General features: G+C 41.7%; 1 protein-coding gene across 1 annotated transcript in view; it reads right to left on the reverse strand.

The window, feature by feature from the left end:
- Nucleotides 1–21,520, reverse strand: part of LOC142748025 (mucosa-associated lymphoid tissue lymphoma translocation protein 1-like) — an 89,842-nt gene that overhangs the window by 17,704 nt on the left and 50,618 nt on the right. Inside the window, exons 5-10 of the mRNA XM_075855141.1 lie at nt 21,133–21,311; nt 16,540–16,636; nt 16,388–16,435; nt 15,638–15,664; nt 14,821–15,024; nt 11,713–11,890 (exon numbers count right to left, since the gene is read on the reverse strand). Of these exons, the coding sequence (XP_075711256.1) occupies nt 11,713–11,890; nt 14,821–15,024; nt 15,638–15,664; nt 16,388–16,435; nt 16,540–16,636; nt 21,133–21,311 (733 nt within the window). The remainder of the gene's footprint in view (nt 1–11,712; nt 11,891–14,820; nt 15,025–15,637; nt 15,665–16,387; nt 16,436–16,539; nt 16,637–21,132; nt 21,312–21,520) is intronic.

The raw sequence follows: 21,520 nt of genomic DNA on the forward strand, positions 1-21,520 counted from the left end.
TAACAGGGCTTACCACCTGTTGTACTTTCTCCCAAAAAGGGGAAATTATTCTGCAAGTCCAAAAAGTATGGAAAAGAGTCTACTCCTCTTCTCAACATCACCAACAAACCAGATCAATCTCTAGCCCGAGAGCATGTAAGGGGTACTGGACTCTATACCACGAGAGAGTAATTTCTAATTTGTCTCTTGATATCTTGAGCTAATAAAGGATTTGTTTGTTAGGACAAATATCTTTCATCAATAATCTGAAGACAGGGACAATCCTAAGTCTGCTTCCCATTGCATTACATATAAAGGGGAAGCTGATCCGGTGGAGACTGGAGTAGAATATAAATCATGGATAGTATGTGGCGAACCTGTCCCATTCCCTCATAAAGTAGTTCAAAAGACGCTGTATCACGTAGAAAGGTGTTTCTAGGTGATAAGGTTGAGAGGAATTGTCGCAGTTGGAGTATCCTCCAGTTATCTAATGGACATAGATAAGTAATAGAGGAAAGTGATTCAGGGGAAGGCCAAGTCAAACCTACACCAAAGTGAAGGTCTCTGGAACAATCATAGTCCACCCAAGACTAAAACACAGGATACTACAGTTCAGTAGAAGAATGAGGGTTACATAAAATATGAAATATAGGAGAAGAAAGCTGAAGGTCGGAGCACACTAATGAATTAAGCCATTAAGGCAACAAAGGATCGTCGGTCCAGTAGTTGGATGTGAACGCACAGAGTATAACTAGACATCTCCCAGCCAAGGTAGGGAAGAGAGAGGTATCTGTGGGAAACGTTGTTCTATTTGGACCCATGGTTTCTTCTTTCCGTGATGCATCAAGTGATATCATTTAAGGTCGGGAAGACCAATTCCTCCACGTTTCCCAGGTCTACACAAGAGAGTTTGTTTAATCCTAGCTGGTTTCATAAGCATAACTTGTAGCTCCTGGGTCCCAACGCAAAATCTGTAACAGGGCCCAAAACTACCCTTCAGTGCAACTGCACCCCCTGTAGTAACACCCATGGCTGGTTTACCGGATAAGATGAAGGAGTTTTATATAGTAGCCATAGATTTGAAAAAAAGAGACAGGAATTGTAATATTATATCCTCGGGAGGATATTAACTTTCACAGCGACCAAACCATGTAAAGATCCCATCTAAAGCAATTTTCTCGTATGGGGTGCAGCAAAAGAGAGAAATTCCGTTTATATGTTGCTTGAAGTTCTTTGGCTAAATGAATACCTAGGTATTTTAATGAATGACCTGAAGGATTCTTCCCGAGTATGTGCTTGGTGTCACGTTGGGTACGTGGGCCCACTGGACCGTACCGCCTTGACGGTATGGCAGCTGGCCAACAGAATACAGGTCACAGTCTATAGTTCATATAGGTGTACCTGTGGTAGCTCAGACAGTAGCAAGACAGGCTCAGCTGGGACTTAGGCAGCAGGCAGACACCAGGCGTGGTGAAGCAGGACAGGCGTGGTACACAGCGCAGCATGACTCCAACTCAATACGGCACTTGACCAGGAAAGCACGGGATACAGGTAGCAGGAACGGGAAACACTGGGAACGGGAAAACACTTAGGAGACCATTTGCATAGACAGACTAGGGTAACAACAACAAATCTCAGGCAATACAGGAAGGGGCAGAGCCCTTCTGATAGTCCAGGGTGCTCTGGGAGCAATCAGCTCAATCTCACTTGTGTGCGCTCTGGCTCCTTAAGGCTGGACTGTGCTCACGAGCGCACCCTGGTGTTCACTGTGGAACAGGACGGCCACATGAGCAGACATCTCTGGAGAGAAGGGCGTCGACCGGATGGAAGGAGTTCGTGGTCAGCGACCGCGGACGTTACACTTGGGATGGGGGAAAAGTAATGTTTATGGTCTCTGATTTATAAAAGTTCACCTTAACCCCTTAGTGACCACCAATACGCCTTTTCACGTGATTCACTAATGGGCTTTAGGCTAGGCTGACGCCTTTTCACGTCAGCCTAGTCTAAGTCCTGCACGGGTCTCCCGTGCAGGCAGGAGCCGGGAGCTGTCTGTTACTTCGATCGCGGCCGTTTAACCCGTTAAATGCCGCCGTCAATAGCGACCGCGGCATTTAACTTTGTTTACAGAGGGAGTGCGCTCCCTCTGTCACCCATCGGCGGCCCGCGAATGAAATCGCTTGATAAAAGCCCCCAGGTCTGCCCTGGACATATTCCTGTTAGGACGCGCCGGAGGCACGTCCTAACAGATTGCCTGTCAGATTTACACTGACAGGCAATAATGCTCTGGTATACGAAGTATACCAGAGCATTATAGCAGCGATCGGAATATCGCACAGTAAAGTCCCCTAGTGGGACTAATGAAATAAGTCATCAAAGTGAAATAAAGATTATTAATAAAAAGTACAGTAAAAAAATAAATAAAACCATTTTTTTCCATAAAAAGTGGTTTTATTTAGTAAAAGTGTAAAAAAAAAAAAAAGTACACATATGTGGTATCGCCGCGACCGTAATGACTCCATTAATAAAGTTAATAGGTAAATTAAACCGCAAAGTGAACACCGTAAAAAAAAAAACCAAAAAACCATGGCGAAATTGCTATTTTTTTCCATTGCCCACCAAAAAAGTCATAATAAAAATTAATCAATAAGTCCCATGCACCCCAAAACAGTACCATTCAAAACTACGTCTTGTCCCGCAGAAAACAAGCCCAAAAAATCACTACATTGATGGAAAAATAAAAAAATTACAGCTCTTGGAAAGCGACGATGCAAAAGCAAATAATTTTAGTTCAAAAGTGTTTTTATTGTGCAAAAGTCGTAAAACATAAAAAAACCTCTACATATGTGGTATCGCCGTAATCGTACCGACCCATAGAATAAAGGTAACATGTTATTTACGTCGCATAGTGAACGGCGTCAATTTAAAAACGCATAGAACAATGGCGGAATTTCAGTTTTTTTTTATAATCCCACCCAAAAAGGTTAATAAAAGTTGATATAAAAATTATATGTACCAAAAAATGGTGCCATTAAAAAGCACAACTAATCACGCAAAAAAACAATTCCTCATACAGCTATGTAGACGAAAAAATAAAAAAGCTATAGCTCTTTGAATGCGACTATAGAAAAACGAATAAAATAGCTTGGTCATTAGGGCCTAAAATGGGCTGGTCACTAAGGGGTTAACCCCTTCAGGACTGAGCCTTTTTTGGCCTTGAGGATGCTGCCGATTTTTTCAAATCTGACATGTGTCACCTTATGTGGTAATAACTTGGGAATGCTTTTACCTATCCAAGCAATTCTGAGAATGTTTTCTCGTGACATATTGTACTTTATGTTAGTGGAAAAATTTGATCAATAAATTCAGTATTAGGCCGGATTTACACGAGCGTGTGCGTTTTGCGCGCGCAAAAAACGCTGCGTTTTGCGCGCGCAAAAGGCATTTGACAGCTCCGTGTGTCATCCGTGTATGATGCGCGGCTGCGTGATTTTCACGCAGCCGCCATCATAGAGATGAGGTAGTCGACGCCCGTCACTGTCCAAGGTGCTGAAAGAGCTAACTGATCGGCAGTAACTCTTTCAGCACCCTCATCAGTGAATGCCGATCACAATATACACCAACCTGTGAATAAAAAAAGACGTTCAAACTTACCATGAACTGCCTGCTTCCTCCAGTCCGGTCTCCCGGCCGTTGCCTTGGTGACGCGTCCCTCTCTTGTCATCCGGCCCCACCTCCCAGGATGACGCGGCAGGCCATGAGACCGCTGCAGCCTGTGATTGGCTGCAGCCTGTGCTTGGCCTGTGATTGGCTGCAGCTGTCACTTGGCCTGAATTGTCATCCCGGGAGGTCGGACTGGAGGAAGGAGCCGGGACTTATCGGTAAGTCCGAACTTCTGTTTTTTTTTACACGTATATGTATATTGTGATCGAAAGTCACTGTCCATGGTGCTGAAACAGTTTAAGTCTTTGAGCACCGTGGGCAGTGACTGTCTCCTGACGTCGCGTACCCGAACATTTTTTGCCGGGTTCGGTCAAAACGAGTTCGGCCGAACCCGGTGAAGTTCGGTGCGCTCATCTCTAATTTGACACTCCGTTTGGATGTTTGTAACCAGAAAAGCACGTGGTGCTTTTCTGTTTACATTCATCCTTTTGACAGCTCTTGCGTGATTTTCGCGCATGCAACGCAGGACCGTCCGTGTGGCATGCGTTGTTTTCACGCACCCATTGAAGTCAATGGGTGCGTGTTGCGTGAAAAACGCAAGAATATAGAACATGTCGTGAGTTTTACGCAACGCACTCACGCAGCGCAAAATTCACGCATCGTCTAAACAGCCCCATAGACTATTATAGGTGCGTACGACACGCGTGAAAAGCACGCGCGTCGCACGCGCGTATAATACGCTCGTGTAAATGAGGCCTTAGTTTGTGAAAAACACCAAATAGCATTTTTCTAAATTTAAATGTATCTGCTTGTAAAACAGATAGCAATATCACACAAAATAGTTACTAATTAACATTTCCCATATATCTACTTTATGTTGGCATAGTTTTTTGAACATCCTTCTTTTTTTCTAGGACGTTACAAGGCTTAGAACTTTAGCAGCAATTTCTCACATTTTCAATAAAATTTCCAAAACCTATTTTTATAGGAACCAGTTCAGTTCTGAAATGGCTTTGAGGGCCTTATATATTAGAAACCCCCATAAGTCACCCAATTTTAAAAACTGCACCCCTCAAAATTTTCAAAACAGCATTTTGAAAGTTTCTTGACCCTTTAGGTGTTTCACAGGAATTAAAGCAATGTAGATGGGAAATGTACAAATTTCTTTTTTTTTGTCAGAAAATCCATTTTAATCCATTTTTTTTCTGTAACATAAAAGGTTTTACCAGAGAAACGCAACGCAATATTTATTGTCCATACTGCAGTTTTTAGAAATATCTCACATGTGGCTCTAGTGTGCTAATGGACTGAATCAAAGGTGGACCTAGAGGATTTTGGGGCCTCCTTTTTATTAGAATATATTTTAGGCACCGTGACAGGTTTCAAGAGGTCTTGTGGGGCCAAAACAGTGGAAACACCCCGAAAAAGACACCATTTGGCAAACCACACCCCTCAAGGAATTTATCACGGTGTATAGTGAGCATTTTAACCCCACAGTTTTTTTGCTGAATTTAGTGGAATTAGTCAGTAAAAATGAAATTTTTTCCAATAAAACTTAGAAATGATAATTTTTTTTAAGGAATAAAGAAGAAAAAGCACCCCAAGATTTGTAAAGCAATTTCTCTCGATTATACCCCATATGTGGTAAAAAAAAAACGGCTGTTTGGACACATGGTAGTGCTCAGAAGCCAAGGAGCGCTATTTGGCTTTTGGAGCTCAAGTTTGCTGGATTGGTTTTCGGGTGTCATGTCGCATTTGCAAAGCCCCTGAGGGACCAAAACAGTGGACACCCCCCAGAAGTGACCCCATTTGGGAAACTACAGCCCTATTAATAATTTATCTATGGGTATAGTGAGCATTTTGATCCCATAGGTTTTTTGCTTAATTTAGTGTTAATAGGCCGTCAAAACGTCTATTTTTTTTACAGCGTTCACCGTGCATTATAAATGACATATTTAATTTATTCTGCGGGTCGATGCGATTACGGCGATACCATATGTATATAGGTTTTTTATGTTTTACGGTGTTTGCACAATAAAATCACTGTTTTAAAAAACTTATTTCGTTTTTGTCTCACCATATTCTAAGAACCACAACTTTTTTATTTTTCCATCATAAAAGCTGTCTGAAGGCGTGTTTTTTGCGGGACAAACTGTAGTTTTTATTGGTACCATTTTTGGATACATGCGACTTTTTGATCCCTATTTATTAATTTTTTTGGGAGCTGAAGTGACTAAAAATAGCGATTCTAGTATCGTTTTTTTATTATTTTTTTTATGGCGGTCACCGTGCGGGATAAATTACATTATATTTTTATAGTTCTGGCCGTTACGGACGCGGCGATACCATGTATGCATATTTTTTTCTAATAATTAAAGACTTTATAAGGGAAAAAGGGCGACTTTTAATTTTATTATTTATTTTTTTTGTAACTTTTTTTTTTTAGTCCCACTAGGGACTTGAAGATCAAATTGTTGTATCGTTGTTATAATACCCTGCAATACTTATGTATTGCAGAGTATTATATCTGTCAGTTACACACTGACAGGAGGCATATTAGGTCCTGCCTCTGGCAGGACCTAATCGCCTTCCATAGATGGCAGACCGGAGGCCTTTGTTAGGCTTCCGGTTGCCATAGCAACAAACGGCCCCTGCAATCGAGCCACATCGTGCTGATGTTGTTATAACAATTTAAATGCGGCAGTCGCTATTGCCCGCGGCATTTAAGGAGTTAGTCGGCGGGGATCCCACCCAATATTTTGCCCCAGTACTAAGGCTGCTAGTAGCAGCCTGTGCTGGGAGATGTCGGGCTGTGGGGAATGCCTGTGCGCTCCGTTAGGAGCACACGTAGATTAACGTGCTGCAGGCACAAGGACCAGTGCTGCAGCCCGTTAATCTACGTGGGGTGGTCGGGAAGGGGTTAAAGTTAGATAGCCGTGATTGGACTAACAAATTATCAACATAAACTGCTTGTTGATGTGTGCCCTGGACGGAGATATACCTAAAATATCTGGATTTGAGCGAATAGTTTGTAAGAAGATTTCTTATATAAGTATGAAAATGAGAGGCAAAAGGGGGCACACTTGACAGGTACCATTACATATGTTGAAGTCCTCTGATGCCTTTCACCTGGAGCTTTGCAGGGGAACCAGCATACGGAGATGCAATCCGATACAACAGAACCAACATCTTGCTCTTCAGACCTCCTCTTTATGAAAATCCAATGCTCACGATTGAAGGCCTTTTTTGCATTGGTGAAAAGGAGCATGAGAGGCAGGCTATCCAGTTTAGATTTATAAATGATGTTAAGCACTTTGGTTGTACTTTCACGTGCCTCTCTTTGTGCCATGAACCCCACTTGGTCCGGGTTAATGAGGTCGGTTAAGGAGGAGGCCAATCTAGGTGCCAGGATATTTTTTAAATAACTAAAATGAAATAAAGAAATAAAAAAACAATACTTACCTATCCTTGCCCCTGGCGATCCAGCGCTGATACTCTGGCTGCACTCCCAGTTTAGATGTAAGTACCATGTGCCAGCTGCAGCAAATCTGAGGGCTTAATAGGGCTCAGTGGTCATATGTTGTATTTCTGGCATTATGCCAGAAATACGATTTGTCACCAGTGAGCCCCGCTGAGTACCGGTTCTAAATTACCCAGGTGTTTCTTAGGAAGAAACGGAGAAGGAAAAGGAAATTGTACATATAGAGGTCAAACTCAACAGTAAACCATTTATAGATGTGCATTAAATTGTCAGCTATTAGTATCTAGTAAGATCCCTATATTGCAATCACAAGTTATCAGCAAAATGAGTCGTGTAATAACATAGAAATCTGGAAATAGGACGTAGTTCCTGTAAAGAGTGGGTTAGCGGTGTAAGTGACATTTAAATAACCATATGGGGGATGGGGTGAAAGGGTATGCAGCTTGTTATGGCCTATAAAAGTATGGTGGGCTGTAGCCAATCCCTCAGAGAAATAAGGTAGGGATAATCAAAGAGAGAAACGAAGGACAAGCAGTTTTAGCAGTACTTACAACCCTGGCTGGTGCAGGGATTAGTAAATAGATTGATGTGTCACATTTAGGAGTTCACGCTTCTAAGGGAAGAACTCTAGACAGAACTGGTGGTGGTGGGAGATCCTCCCATAGAGGTGGAATGGTAAGATTAAGGATGGTCCTGTCTCCTGAGATGTTGGGAGATGGATGGTACATGGCCAGCCATTTAGAAGCTAAAGCTGGAGAGACTCAGAGGAAGGTGAAGAGGCCATGTTTCTTGAGGTAGAAGTTGGATCCTCCTTTATTGACAATTAGGGAAAAGGTTGACCCTATCGATAAGTAGCACTGACTTCACGGAGTATAAATTGTAGAATCCGCCTCATATAAAGGGTGCAGCTGGAGACATCAGGGAATAATCTCACCTTAAAGTCATTAAGGGACACCAAAACATGAGCCCAAGCATCATGTAGGATTATTTTCTTGTCAGTATAGTAATACAGTCTGCAGAGAACATCACGTGGGCTGGCTAAATCTGGGAGGACATTTCTAGTCACACGGTGTACCCGGTCAATGATAAAGGTTACATCTGATGGTCTTTGTGTAACCATATTAGAAATAGTGGTCACAGTCATTTGGAGGTCATCTGGCAGTACATTTTCCAAAATGCCTTTTATGCGTATATTATTTTAACTTCCTCTATTCTCATGATTGTCAAGAACAAGGGTCAGGGCAAGCAGTATTTAAATACGTGAGAATCTACAGCGTCTCGTTCCAGGGCTGTAACCCTTTCTGTCAGGGAGGAGGTGGTAGTTTCAATCATGGAGGTCCAAGTCTATGTTCCCCCTTAGGGTATTGAACGACTGCTGCTGGGTTTGTTCAGGGCAATAGATCAATGAATCCAGGTCCTGTTTAGTTGGTAGTGCCAAAACCAGATCCCTGAGCAGTTGTAGCTTGGAATGTACGGGAGGCACCATTAAAGATGGTGGGTAGTCTCTGAGCATCCTGGGTACAACATGTTACCTGAGGTCCTCCACAGATTACAGCTGAACATGGACGGTCCCAGCTGTGGGGATAAACTTGGAAATTTCCAAGAACCCCACGTAGACCGCCCTCACAAGTGCCCACAAAGCAATTCTATTGGTATCACATTCATTGTACCAGATGTTACAAAGGTACCTGCTTATAATCTTGCCCTAGTTTTTCTAAAATCTAGTGTGATACATGTGAGACATACAAAATCAAGTGGGAGCAGTGATCTGGATGCCAGGTCTTTGTGACATTGGCAAAAGAGGAAGGTCCTAAGGGAGGGAGATGTAGAAGAGGGTAGAAGATGAAGGGGTATATGCATTTGCAAGCCCAATATAATTTGGTAAAAGAATTGTGCAGAGCAGGTATAAAACCTAGCCCACTGACAGTCCCATCTATTCTATGACATTGTTATATGCTTTATACACACACACATATATATATATATATATATATATATATATATATATATATATATATATAAATATACATATATGTATATATACATACATATATATATATACATGATTATTTGCCTTATTTATCTAATGTATCAGCTCTGTGTTTTATCCCTGTACTGCAACTTTAATGTGTGTATTATTCTTGTTCACAGAGATCGCTGTGTGTACTATTCCTTAGCTATGACATCACTGTGTCTAGTATCCCGTAGCTGTTACAACACTGGTTTTATTAGCACTGTACTATGATGTCATTATTTACTTTATTTCTCTTCTGTGAAATCATTGTGGGAACTATTTATTTGCTATGATATCACTGTGTTCCTGATCCTGTTACTTTGACATCATTGTGTGCATTATACATTAGCATTGACATTACTATGTTACTACATTTGGGCTGTGATATCACTGTTTATTATCCCAGTACTCTGAAATTATTGTGTCAATGACATTACTATGTATTTTTTTTCTGTAACATCTATGCATTACCCCTTATTGGGGAGTTCACACTGAGTTTTTTGGCTCTGTTTTTGATGCGGAAACCGCATTGGAAACCGCGCCAAAAAACATCCAAAATTGGCTCCCATTGATTTCAATGGGAGGCGGAGGTTTTTTTTCCCCCACAAGCGGAAAAACACTCCTTTCTTCAGGCATTTCCATCTCTGACCTTCCATTGATATCAATGGGAGGCAGAGAAAGCATTTTTCACAGCTGTTTTTGCCCGCGACGCTCAATGGCAGCGGTCGAAAAACGTGGCAAGTGTTCTGCCGGCAGGTCAAAATCTGCCTCGAAATTCCTGAAGGAATTTTGAGGCAGATTTTTCCGCCTGCAAAAAACTCTGTGTGAACTAGGCCTATAAGTGACATAACTGTGTTATTTCTCTCACTGTATGTCATTCCTGCGCTGTGACATCACTGTAGGTATTATCCTTTTGCTGTGAAACAACTGTTGTCAGTAGATTTTTTCTGTGACATCATTGTGGCCATTATGCCTGTATTGGGATATTACTTTTATTTATAAACGATGAAATAATTGTGTGCTTTGTTTATGTGCTGTGATACCACTGTGTGCTTTGATATCACTGGTATTACACCTATGTATCATTGTGTACATTACTTCAGTGCAATGAAATCACTGTGTGCATTATAGCTGAGGTATGGCAATACTGTTATTGCCCTACTGTTATGACACCACTGTGTGTATTAGTCCTGTACTTTGACATCATTATACATTAGTTATCTGCTGTGACACCATTGTGTTTATTATTTCTGTTAAGTAATTATCCTTAAAGTGTTATCTTTGTACTTGATATTACTATGTACATTATACGTCTACTGTAACATTATTATTTCCATTACTTTTGCATTTTTCATTAGCTTTAGCTTTGTTTATTACCTCTATGCATTAGTGGTTATTATTCCTATGCTGTGGTATCACTGTGCTCAACATTCATGTGTCCATTATCTCTATATTGTGACATGACATTGTACATTATCCCTGAGCAGGAACATCACTGCATGCATTGTTCCTATAACATCACTGTGTGCTTTGTCCTTTGTAGTGATATTACTTTGTGCATTATCTTTTAAATGTCACATCGCTGTCTATATTATACCTGTGCTGTTACATCAATGTGGCATCATCACATTACTATATTTTTTCCCCGATTCTGTTACATTCCCTTTACTTAAGGGGGCAGTAAATAACTAGCAATGGTGCCCGCCTTCTGGACACTTGGTCAAATACTGTTTCCATAACTGTAGGAATGCAGTAATTTTATTGTAATGCCATCGCTTTAAGCATCAAACAGTGTGCAGTATTAGTCCCTGAAGGTAGACCTTTGCTGTTTTAGCTGCCTGGGCTGTGACAACATCACAGGAAATATAATTGCTGATACAGAGAAGCAGGTGCACAATAATTGAATACAATTTTAAATGGATGTACATTTTAATTTTAAATGTGGAATTGATGTTTTTCTTAATGGGTAACTAAACTTTTAAAAAACTTTTTACATGTCATAGTAAAATGTCAGCAGTTTAGATCGGTGGAGGTCCGGCACTAAGACCGCCCCACCGATCGCTAAAATGAAGCGGCAGAAGCTCTGCTGTTTTGCTTAATTTCTAATCGAGCGAGTGAGCGGTGTACGGGCACAATAGAAAGTCTAAGAGCCCATACACCGCTCGCTTGGGATTCCGAGGAAAGTCTATCAGAAACGAAGCGTCACAGTGCTCAACCGAGCTCTTCTGCTGCTTAATTTTAGCAATCGGTGGGGGTCTCAGTGCTTGGACACCCACCGATCAAATCTTCTAACATGTCACTGACATATTAAAAGTTTTTGTTTAGTTTAGTTACCCAAATTAAAGACAATTTACACACATAGTGTAAAAATTGGCATATACTAGTATTGTTAAATCAGAAGTTAGAGCCTTGTTGCTGTCAGGCTAATGGGTGAACAGTGAAGTTGATGTCCTACATAAGAAGGACGTATGACTTTATGTGTCAAACTCATTACAAACATTCGACTTCTATGACTAGCTTTTGTTGTTATATACTACATCTCAGGTCATTTCGGGTTAGCAGATTACAAGTGGCATACCACTTCCTGCAGGTGTCCAGTAGAACTACATTCAAGGCTGTCTTTCTATCTTGCATTTGCTGTAGGATTCTTTGTACACTGATGCAGTTTTCAGGTCTGTATGGCTGAGGAGCATCAATGGGTACCATATAGTTTCTCCCTGAGCGTTCATATCCATGGCCAGCGTAATAGAACAGAGCTGTATGTGTAAAGGAGCAAAACTGGTCTGATTATGAAAATCTATCACAATAATATGCAATACTGTCTTTAATATACAACATATAGTATCATCTAGAATAATTTGCTGCAGAAATTCGAGCAAAATAATTTCTGTTACCCATGTAATCATATGTTTGTAGTTAATTAAAGATAAAACCTGTCTGTCTCCTGCAGGGGGCAGGTATCAAAATAGGGCTCCCTGCCAGTGCTGGTTCATACCATCACCAGCTTCCTGGGATAGGATGGCTTAATGCTGGTTGCGCTTTCCCACTGCCTTAACATTCTTACTACCTTTTGCAGGCAAATGGTGTCTTGACCCTCTAGCTGGTTTACCCACATTTTCTTTGTTTTTTTGTATACTAATGGTATGTTCACACGTGCACGTCCATTACGGCTGAAATTACGGAGCTGTTTTCAGGCGAAAACAGCTCCTGAATTTCAGATGTAATGGCATGTGCAGGCGTTTTTCGCAGCGTCCATTACGGACGTAATTGAAGCTGTTTTTCTATGGAGTCAATGGAAAACGGCTCCAATTACGTCCCAAGAAGTGACATGCACTTCTTTGACGTGGGCATCTTTTTTACGTAAAAAAAAATGACCGTCTGCACAGTACATCGTAAAACCCATTCAAATGAATGGGCAGATGTTTGCCGACGCTTTCAAGCAGTATTTTTGGCCGTAATTCCAGGCGTAAAACGCCTGAATTACGTCCGTAAATATTGCGTGTGAACATACCCTTACAATGCTGTGATTTCTAAAGAGGGAGAGCCTTGTGCAGGTTTACACAGTCTATGAGAAAGGGCTAGGACTAACCTGAGCTGCCAATAGGAGAAACATTGTAATATATGTTTAAAGCAAGCCAGTAAGTATAATGCATACCTCCCAACGTTCAAGTATCACAAAGAGCCACGCCTCTTATCCCACCCAACCCCGCCCATGCACACCTGGTTCAGCCTACACAGTATCTTGCTCCCATAGTATCTCCCACACCGTATAATACCAAATAGCTGCCCCCACACAGTATAATGCCCCCATAGCTGCCAACATACAGTATAATGCTGCCATAGCTGCCACCATACAGTATAATGCCCACACAGATTCACCATAGAGTATAATGCCCACATAGATGCCCCCATACAGTATAATGCCCACACAGATTCAACGATGCAGTATAATGCCCATACAGATGCCCCCATGCAGTATTATTCCCAAACAAATTCCCTCATACAGCATAATGCCCCATAGCTGCCCCATGCAACATAATGCCCCATAGATGTCCCATACAGTATAATGGCAGTATAATGCCCACACAGATGCCCTTCATACAGTATAATGCCCCCATAGCTGCCCCATACAGTATAATGCCCCATAGCTGCCCCCATACAGCTTAATGCCCCCAAAGCTGCCCCCCATACAGCATAATGTCCCCCATAGCTGCCCCAATACAGTATAATGCCCCCTAGCTGCCCTTATACAGTATAATGCCCCCGTAGTTGCCCCTAGTGCCATTGCCCTCAAATAGTGGCACAGTGCCCATGTAGATAGTGCCCATGTAGATAGCACCACAGTGTCCCCATGTAGATGGTGCCCCTATTTAGTGCCACAGTGTCCATGTAGATTGAACCACACCCCCTTTGAAGATAGCGCCACCCCCTGTAGATAGTGCCATTGGGACTTCCTCTAGGAGCGGAATACCAGTCAGAGCATAGACCTGGGATTCCGCTCCTAGAGGGAAGCCCGATGTCACTGTCCACATATGTCCATATATGTTAAATTAATCTCATTAAGATTACAATTTAAAGTCTTCAGTGACATCAGTGGCTACTCCTTGAGCGGAATCCCCGTTGCCGACTCTGGCCGGGGATTTCGCTCCAGGAAGAGCCCCTGATGTCAATGTCAATATATGGACAGTGACCTCAGGGGTTTCCTCTAGGAGCGGAATCCCCGGCCAGATCATCGGCAACGGGGATTTCGCTCAAGGAGTAGCCACTGAAGTCACTGTCCATATATGGACAGTGACATCAAGGGCTTCCCCGAGCACATCGCTTAAAGTAGTGCTGTGCCTGGGAAGTCCCTGCTTTAGAATTGGGTTAAACTGTATCTGATACAGGGGACACACCCCCGGCCGCCCAGAATAGTGGGACACCGCCCGGAATCCGTGACTGTCCCGCTGAATCCGGAATGGTTGGGAGGTATGGAAGGGATTGCCCATATACAACGGAATTGCTGCAGCAATTCCGTTGAAAGTAGCAGACTTTCCGCTGCGGAAAAACGCACAATTTCCTGCGTTTTTTACTGCAGAAAATGGTGCGTATTTTACTGCGTTTTTCACAATGCTAGGAGATGGTGGCATCTCCTCTGAAAAATGCAGCAATTCAGTCCTCTTTCCACAGCAGGAATTGACATGCTGCGGTCTGAAAAATACACATCGCAGGTCAATTTCGGCTCGGAATTTTTAAGCAGTGTGTGGGTGAGATTTGTTAAATCTCACCCACTTTGCTGCTACTGTATTCTGCTGCGTTTTTTTCTGTCCGCATTTCCGGATGGAAAAAACGCATCAATTCTGCAACGTGTGGACGAGCCCTAAGAAAGGGACACAGATCTTACTGTTAATTCTTTACTGAGCACCCTTTCTTGACCTTCACTACAAGGTCACTGAAGACTGGCAGTAGCTAATTCTGTTTATTATTAGCCAATGATGCAAATGTTCCTGGAAGGGAGATAAATATCCACACTCGCAACAGGACAGAAGCTATGAAAAGTCCGGACAGAGCTGGAATGGTTTTCTATCTATAACTAGTGTCGTATAAAAGAAAAAATATATATTTTTACTGCTAATAATGACAAATATAATATTTGGTTTTACTGTGATAATCACTATTGCTTTACATTTTCTACATACTCACTCACCATAAACACCTTTGTCCAGAAGCTGCAGAAACTGTCTGACAGATGTCAAAATTTCTTCACGTGTCAGGTCTACAAGTGATATTACACAGAAGCCCAGTTTTCTGAGAAGGACAGACAGCTCAAACACATCCACCATAGGGGCGAGGAGATTGGGGTGATTTAGGTAACCATTATTACCAATCAATAGTGCCACTTTTGCAGTCGCTGTAACGTCACAAAAAATCCATATCAGATCAAATAATAGCTGTACTGGTGGATGGCTGTATTACTATAAGATTGTTAGAAAATGTAGATAATTGTAGACTATATTTTAGGGTTGGTCTTTAACCTCAGCAACATTATTTTGGTTTAAATTTACATGCAAATATAAAATAACTTATTTACATCAATTTCAAAGAATAGGTGCATGTGCCAAAGCTCTACTAAAAGGGGGTGTCTCATGATAGAAATTTATAGCATATAAATAGGAAATGCTATAAATGTTTGATAGATGTGGGTCCTGCTTCTGAGAATCTAACCTATCTCCCAAATGGGTGTCCCGCATTCCTGGTTAGACGGCCGCTGGCTGTGCAAAGCTGTTTCCATAATTCCCGTTAATTTCTGTGGGAGCTCGGCTATTTCCGGAATCCCGTCCTGCTCAGCAATGATTATCTGCCTGGATGCCACGGCCAGGCGGGATGGGATTTGGTGACCTGCATTTGGGAGAAAAGTGCAGGTCCCAGAGGTGGGACTCACATCTATCATATCCACGGGATATGCCATAAATGTCTTTCATGAGACAACCCCTTTAAGCCAAAGATGCTAAAATGATACTCACCAAAGTACCTTTGTCTAGGAGTTAATCCTGTAGAAACATAATACAATTATTTAAGAGCATGAGAATCAAATGTCATTTAGTTGAACACACATTGGCGGCTATCACATCTAATTCTAGTGTGACTTTCTTAAAGGATTTGTCCAGAATAATGTAAATGAAATTTAATCACAGAGGACTGCCTAGACTGGATAAATTGTAGCAAACGACCATCTGTGAGAAGTATTAGGTCTGCATAAGTTTTCACTCTCTGTATGTAAGCAACAAGGGTACCATTGACAGCAAGCAGGGATTTTGAAAACGGTGAGGAATTGAAATACAAAGTTTATTAGAAACTTGTCTTTCATTATACAATATTTGACATGTATGTCTACCTTACAGCATCATTTTAGTCATTTCTAGTACTGATCCTGTGTTACAGTTTGTATGATAGCCCGGAGCAGCATTTATGGCTTTTGAAAACAGTCAACATAAGTCACAAGAACAAGCTCTGTAGTGAGATTGAGCCATAAGAAGTGCTGAGGGATTGCAGCCCTGAATAGTGCAGAATTGTGAATGCTGCTCTGGACTATGCCTCCGGATCAGTACAAGATAAGTAATGTAATATATTCACAAAGTTTCCAATGCATTAATTCTATATGTAAATTGTGAAATGGTGTTTAGATGTGCATGTACATTTAACGTTAAGACTTGAAATTGTAATCTTAATGAGAATAACTTAAATACGGTACACATTCTAAATGGGTCCATTACCTAGATGTATTGAAGGCTGTAGGGAAGCTTGCAAAATGATGTCATCTTCTGAAATACAAGAAAGGGGATTGTGAAAAATCTACAAGAGGCCAACATGTATCACCATGCAAACTCCTGTCATGTAACTAGAGGAAAGTAAATGATTTATTTACCTGATGTGAGTTCAGCTGGTTCACTCCAAATTTCTCCATGGATATTTGACACTTGGCACAGGTAGCTTCCACTATCCTTTTGCCTTACTGATTTGATCTAGGATGAGATATACAGATCATTGCTGTGCTTTGTCTTTTTTGGCGTAGATGTGCAGATGTTTTATATATTTCCCTTTTACTGCAGATGGTTGTATCAAAGAGTTATTATTTCCAACTCAGACATGGCATGGCATGTGCACAGCTCTGTCTATACATTTTTATGGGAATTATGGAAACAGTTGAGCAAATGATTTAGGAATACCCCTTTAAATAAGACCCTTGAATAAGTCTAAATTGAAATAGAGGTTATAAATTAAAATTAAATTAGATAAAAATCTCCAACATATGTAAAAGGGTTCAAGGGTTCCAGTACACCGTGCTGTGGTAGTGCGCTGCATTGCTGAGAACCGTGCAGCAAAATGGTAAATGGTTTCACTACAAATTGCCTTGGTTTTGCGATGCGGTTTTTGACTGTGCGGATGGTAGAGACGAAGCACATGGTTTTATTGTGCTTCAGTTGTGCAAGCTGCGCGGCAGATAATCACATTGCAAAATGGCAGCATTTTGCGCTAAAACTGTGTGTGGTTTTTCCACGCGTTGTACTGGCACAATAAAGCTGGCCAAATACATTAGGTTAAATATTCTGCACAGAGCCAAGCGTGCATATTTATGGGGCGTAGGGAGAGATAACTGTCATCCAAACAAGTTTTTCATCTAATGCGTATAGCTAGCTTTACAAACAACCAGTATCCACTTACTGAACATAAGAATAGCGCGCTTGTTTATAGTTTCCTTTCAAGATTGTATCATCTTCATGTTTTTTTACTATATTGAATCTTTAGGCCTAATGCACACACCTGTGGTTTTATGACCGCAGCTCACATGACCTTATGTCTACAGTTCCTGTTACTGTTTAGAGACCTGCTGGTCACATGACCGCAGGTCCTAGAACAGCAGCAAGACTCTGTATTTAGGGGGTCTATATTTAGGGGATCTGGGGTCTGTATGTAGGGGGTCTGGTCTGGGGTCTGTATCAGTTTAAGGGGTCTGGGGTCTGTATTAGTTTAAGGGGTCTGTATTTAGGGGTTCTGGGGGTCTGCATTAGTTTAAGGCATCTGGGTCTGTATTTAGGGGGTCTGGTCTGCCATCTGTATTTAGGGGGTCTGCTCTGGTGTCTGTATTTAGGGGTCTGGTTTGGGGTTTGTATTAGTTTAAGAGGTCTGTATTTAGGGGTTCTGGGGGTCCATATTAGTTTAAGGGGTCTGGAGTCTGTATTTAGAGGGTCTAGTCTGGGTACTGTATATTTAGAGGATCTGGTCTGGGGTATATATTTAGGGGGTCTGGTCAGGGATCTGTATTAGTTTCTGGGGTCTGTATTTAGGGGGCCTGGTCTGGGGTCTGTATTACTTTAGGGGTCTTTATTTAGGGGTCTGTATTTAGGGGGTCTGGGGTTTGTATTAGTTTAGTGGGTCTAGTCTGAGGTCTGTATTAGTTTAGGGAGTCAGGTCTGGGGTCATAATTAGTTTAGGGGGTCTGGTCTGGGATCTGTATTTAGGGTTCTGGTCCGAGGTCTGTATTTAGGGTGCTTGTTCTGGGGTCTGTGTTTATTTAGGGGTTCTGGTCTGGGGACTGCAATAGTTTAGAAGGTCTGGTGTCTGTATGTATTCTAGGATCTGGTCTGGGGTCCGAATTTATTAGTCTGAGTAAAAGGGGTTGTCTGCACATCGATAGGTCATCAGTATGAAAAAACGGTCTGTACTCGGACGGCCCCTTTAATGTATGGGCCTGGGCCTTCGTGTCTGAATTTTTGTGTTTCTATAGGGGCTGGAAATGGCTGCAGAAGCGAGGAGGAAAGATGTCTCTTCAGGAGAAATTGCCATAACGGTCTGTGTCAGATGGAGAAGAAAAGAGAACGACTCCCATCAGAGAAGACATCACTTGTGAGTCACTGCATCTACAGGGTGGGCCATTTATATGGATACACCTAAATAAAATGGGAATGGTTGGTGATATTAACTTCCTGTTTGTGGCACATTAGTATATGGGAGGGGGGAAACTTTTCAAGCTGGGTGTTGATCATGGCGGCCATTTTGAAGTCGTCAATTTTGTATCCAACTTTAGTTTTTTCAATGGGAAGAGGGTCATGTGACACATCAAACTTATCGAGAATTTCACAAGAAAAACAATGGTGTGCTTAGTTTTAACGTTACTTTATTCTTTCATGAGTTATTTACAAGTTTCTGACCACTTATAAAATGTGTTCAATGTGCTGCCCATTGTGTTGGATTGTCAATGCAACCCTCTTCTCCCACTCTTCACAAACTGAAAGCAACACCGCAGAAGAAATGCTAGCACAGGCTTCCAGTATCCGTAGTTTCAGTTGCTGCACATCTCGTATCTTCACAGCATAGACAATTGCCTTCAGATGACCCCAAAGATAAAAGTCTAAGGGGGTCAGATCGGGAGGAATTTCTTCTGCGGTGTTGCTATCAGTGTGTGAAGAGTGGGAGAAGAGGGTTGCATTGACAATCCAACACAATGGGTAGCACTTTGAACACATTTTATAAGTGGTCAGAAACTTGTAAATAACTCATGAAAGAATAAAGTAACATTAAAACCAAGCACACCATTGTTTTTATTGTGAAATTCTCGATAAGTTTGATGTGTCACATGACCCTCTTCCCATTGAAAAAACTAAAGTTGGATACAAAATGGCCAACTTCAAAATGGTCAACACCCAGCTTGAAAAGTTTCCCCCCTCCCATATACCAATGTGGCACAAACAGGAAGTTAATATCACCAACCATTCCCATTTTATTTAGGTGTATCCATATAAATGGCCCACCCTGTATATAGGATCTGTCCCCTATCCTATCATGTCTGTTGTACGAAATCCTTGTATTCCACATAAAGTCTTTGTGTACCCAGGACTAATAGACAAATGCATGTTACTATTCCCATTGTCAGACGGATGTGTCCCTAAACAGTCTGATACTGTCAGCGATGGCTGGAGACTTTCAGTATGTAGGGACACAGCCCTTTGACAAGGGGAATCATAACACCCATTTGTCAATCCTCGCACAGAAAGGTGGTGTTCACTATAGACATAGCAGTGCAGTGGTGGGGAAGGGGGGCCCAAGTTTGTGGAACAGCCCAGGGTCTATGGTCTACTTAATCCGCCGTTGGATACACGGATGCACTACAAAAGGTTTTTGCAGATAAATGGACAGCAATGGATCCGTGGTTTTGCAGACTACAAAATCACTAAAGTTGTGTGCATTAGGCCTTAGGCTAAGTTCACACCTGCGCTGGTCATTCTGTTATTCTGCTCCATCAGAGGAGCAGAACAACGGAATAACTAGGAGCGCCACTTTCGTTGCACCACGGACACCACTGGCGGCCGACTGAACCATTGACTTTAATGGGTTCCATCAGGTTTCTGTTGGTGTGTCCGTGGTTTTACCGGAAACAATAGCGTAGCATGATGCGCTATTGTTTGCGGCAGAATTGGAGATGGAGCCTCCAGCGCAGATGTGAACTAGGCCAAAGAGGGTCATAGCAATGAATAACAAACAAACAAAATTCAAACAAACAGATAGCTAACAAATTCTCATTTGCCAGTCTGCACACATTTCTGGAAGCTCCTTAAACAATCAGTCTTGCAGAGAAATCAGGGTTTCATGTGCTAATCACTACCATTTTGGACGATGACTTATTAAGAAGGCTGGGCTTAGCTAAAGAGAAGTACATAGATTGTTGGTCTATCATTACAGAAAGAATAGTGTGTAAGGTTCCTTCTGTCCCCCAGCCAGAGATTGGTCTGATTTAAAGGGGATCTGTCACTAGTTTATTAATGCCCTATCTCTATGGACATGGTGCTGCACTATAATGCTGATAACTACAGTGTAATTTTTTTTCAAAAACGTTTTTTAGTTGCAAAGTTATGTTCATTTTTATACATATGCTAATTTGGCTATACATGCCAAATGGGAGGTTACTTTTACTTTTTACTCTGGGTGGTGTAATGTTTTCTGTATAATGCTGTCCAATCAGCGTCATACAGGTCTCCTCTTCACAGCCGAGCGTGAACTCAGCTTCAATCGCGAGATCACGCTGTTTTGTCACTCCCGGCCGCAGGTCCTTCAGCACAGCGACTCAGCGTTCCTCCAGGAAGACCGTCTTCCTGGAGTGACTGTAGTCTGAACTATTCCCTAAAACAGCAATGTGATGTAGTCTGGATCATCCCTATAACAACAGTCTGTTGTATTGCAGTGCGGCTGTGTAGTCTGAACTTCACTCTAACACAGCAGTACTTTACATACCGCATAACATAAATACAAAGATAACTTTCACAGACATGCTTTACTAATCCGACCATCTCACAAAAGTTGCTACATAGTTACTTAGGTTATAAAAGACACATCCATCACATTCAACTTTTCACAGATTAAATGTAAAGCACATCAGGCAAATATCCCCACCCTCATCGTTTTATTTAAAGTTTATTGCTAGAACATAATGCTCTCACTCCAATTTCTAATTTTCAAATCTCACCTTGATTTCCTTATCCCTTCTATGGGGCAGGCACAGACCATTGTGATACCACTGGTATTCAGGAGCTGGCAGTCCCAGAGCATAGCAGCAAAGATGCACTGTATTACGGGTTTTCACATGTGCAGGGACTGGTTCGGTAACAATTATGGGCTTACCGTTCCAGTCAGGAAGAATTGCCCCTGAAACAGAACACACACAAATTCTATACTCACGTTGCCCTACAAAATTGTTAAGCCAAAATAAATCATTACATTCAGTACTGTGCCAATGTTTTAGGCAGTTGTGGAAAAATGCTGCGAAGTAAGAATGCAATTCAAAAACAGAAGTGTTAATAGTGTTTTTTTTAAAAATCAATTAACAAAGTGCAAAGTGAATGAATAGAAGCAAA

The sequence above is a fragment of the Rhinoderma darwinii genome, chromosome 3 (assembly GCF_050947455.1).
Source record: "Rhinoderma darwinii isolate aRhiDar2 chromosome 3, aRhiDar2.hap1, whole genome shotgun sequence".
In the NCBI taxonomy this organism is placed as follows: domain Eukaryota; kingdom Metazoa; phylum Chordata; class Amphibia; order Anura; family Rhinodermatidae; genus Rhinoderma; species Rhinoderma darwinii.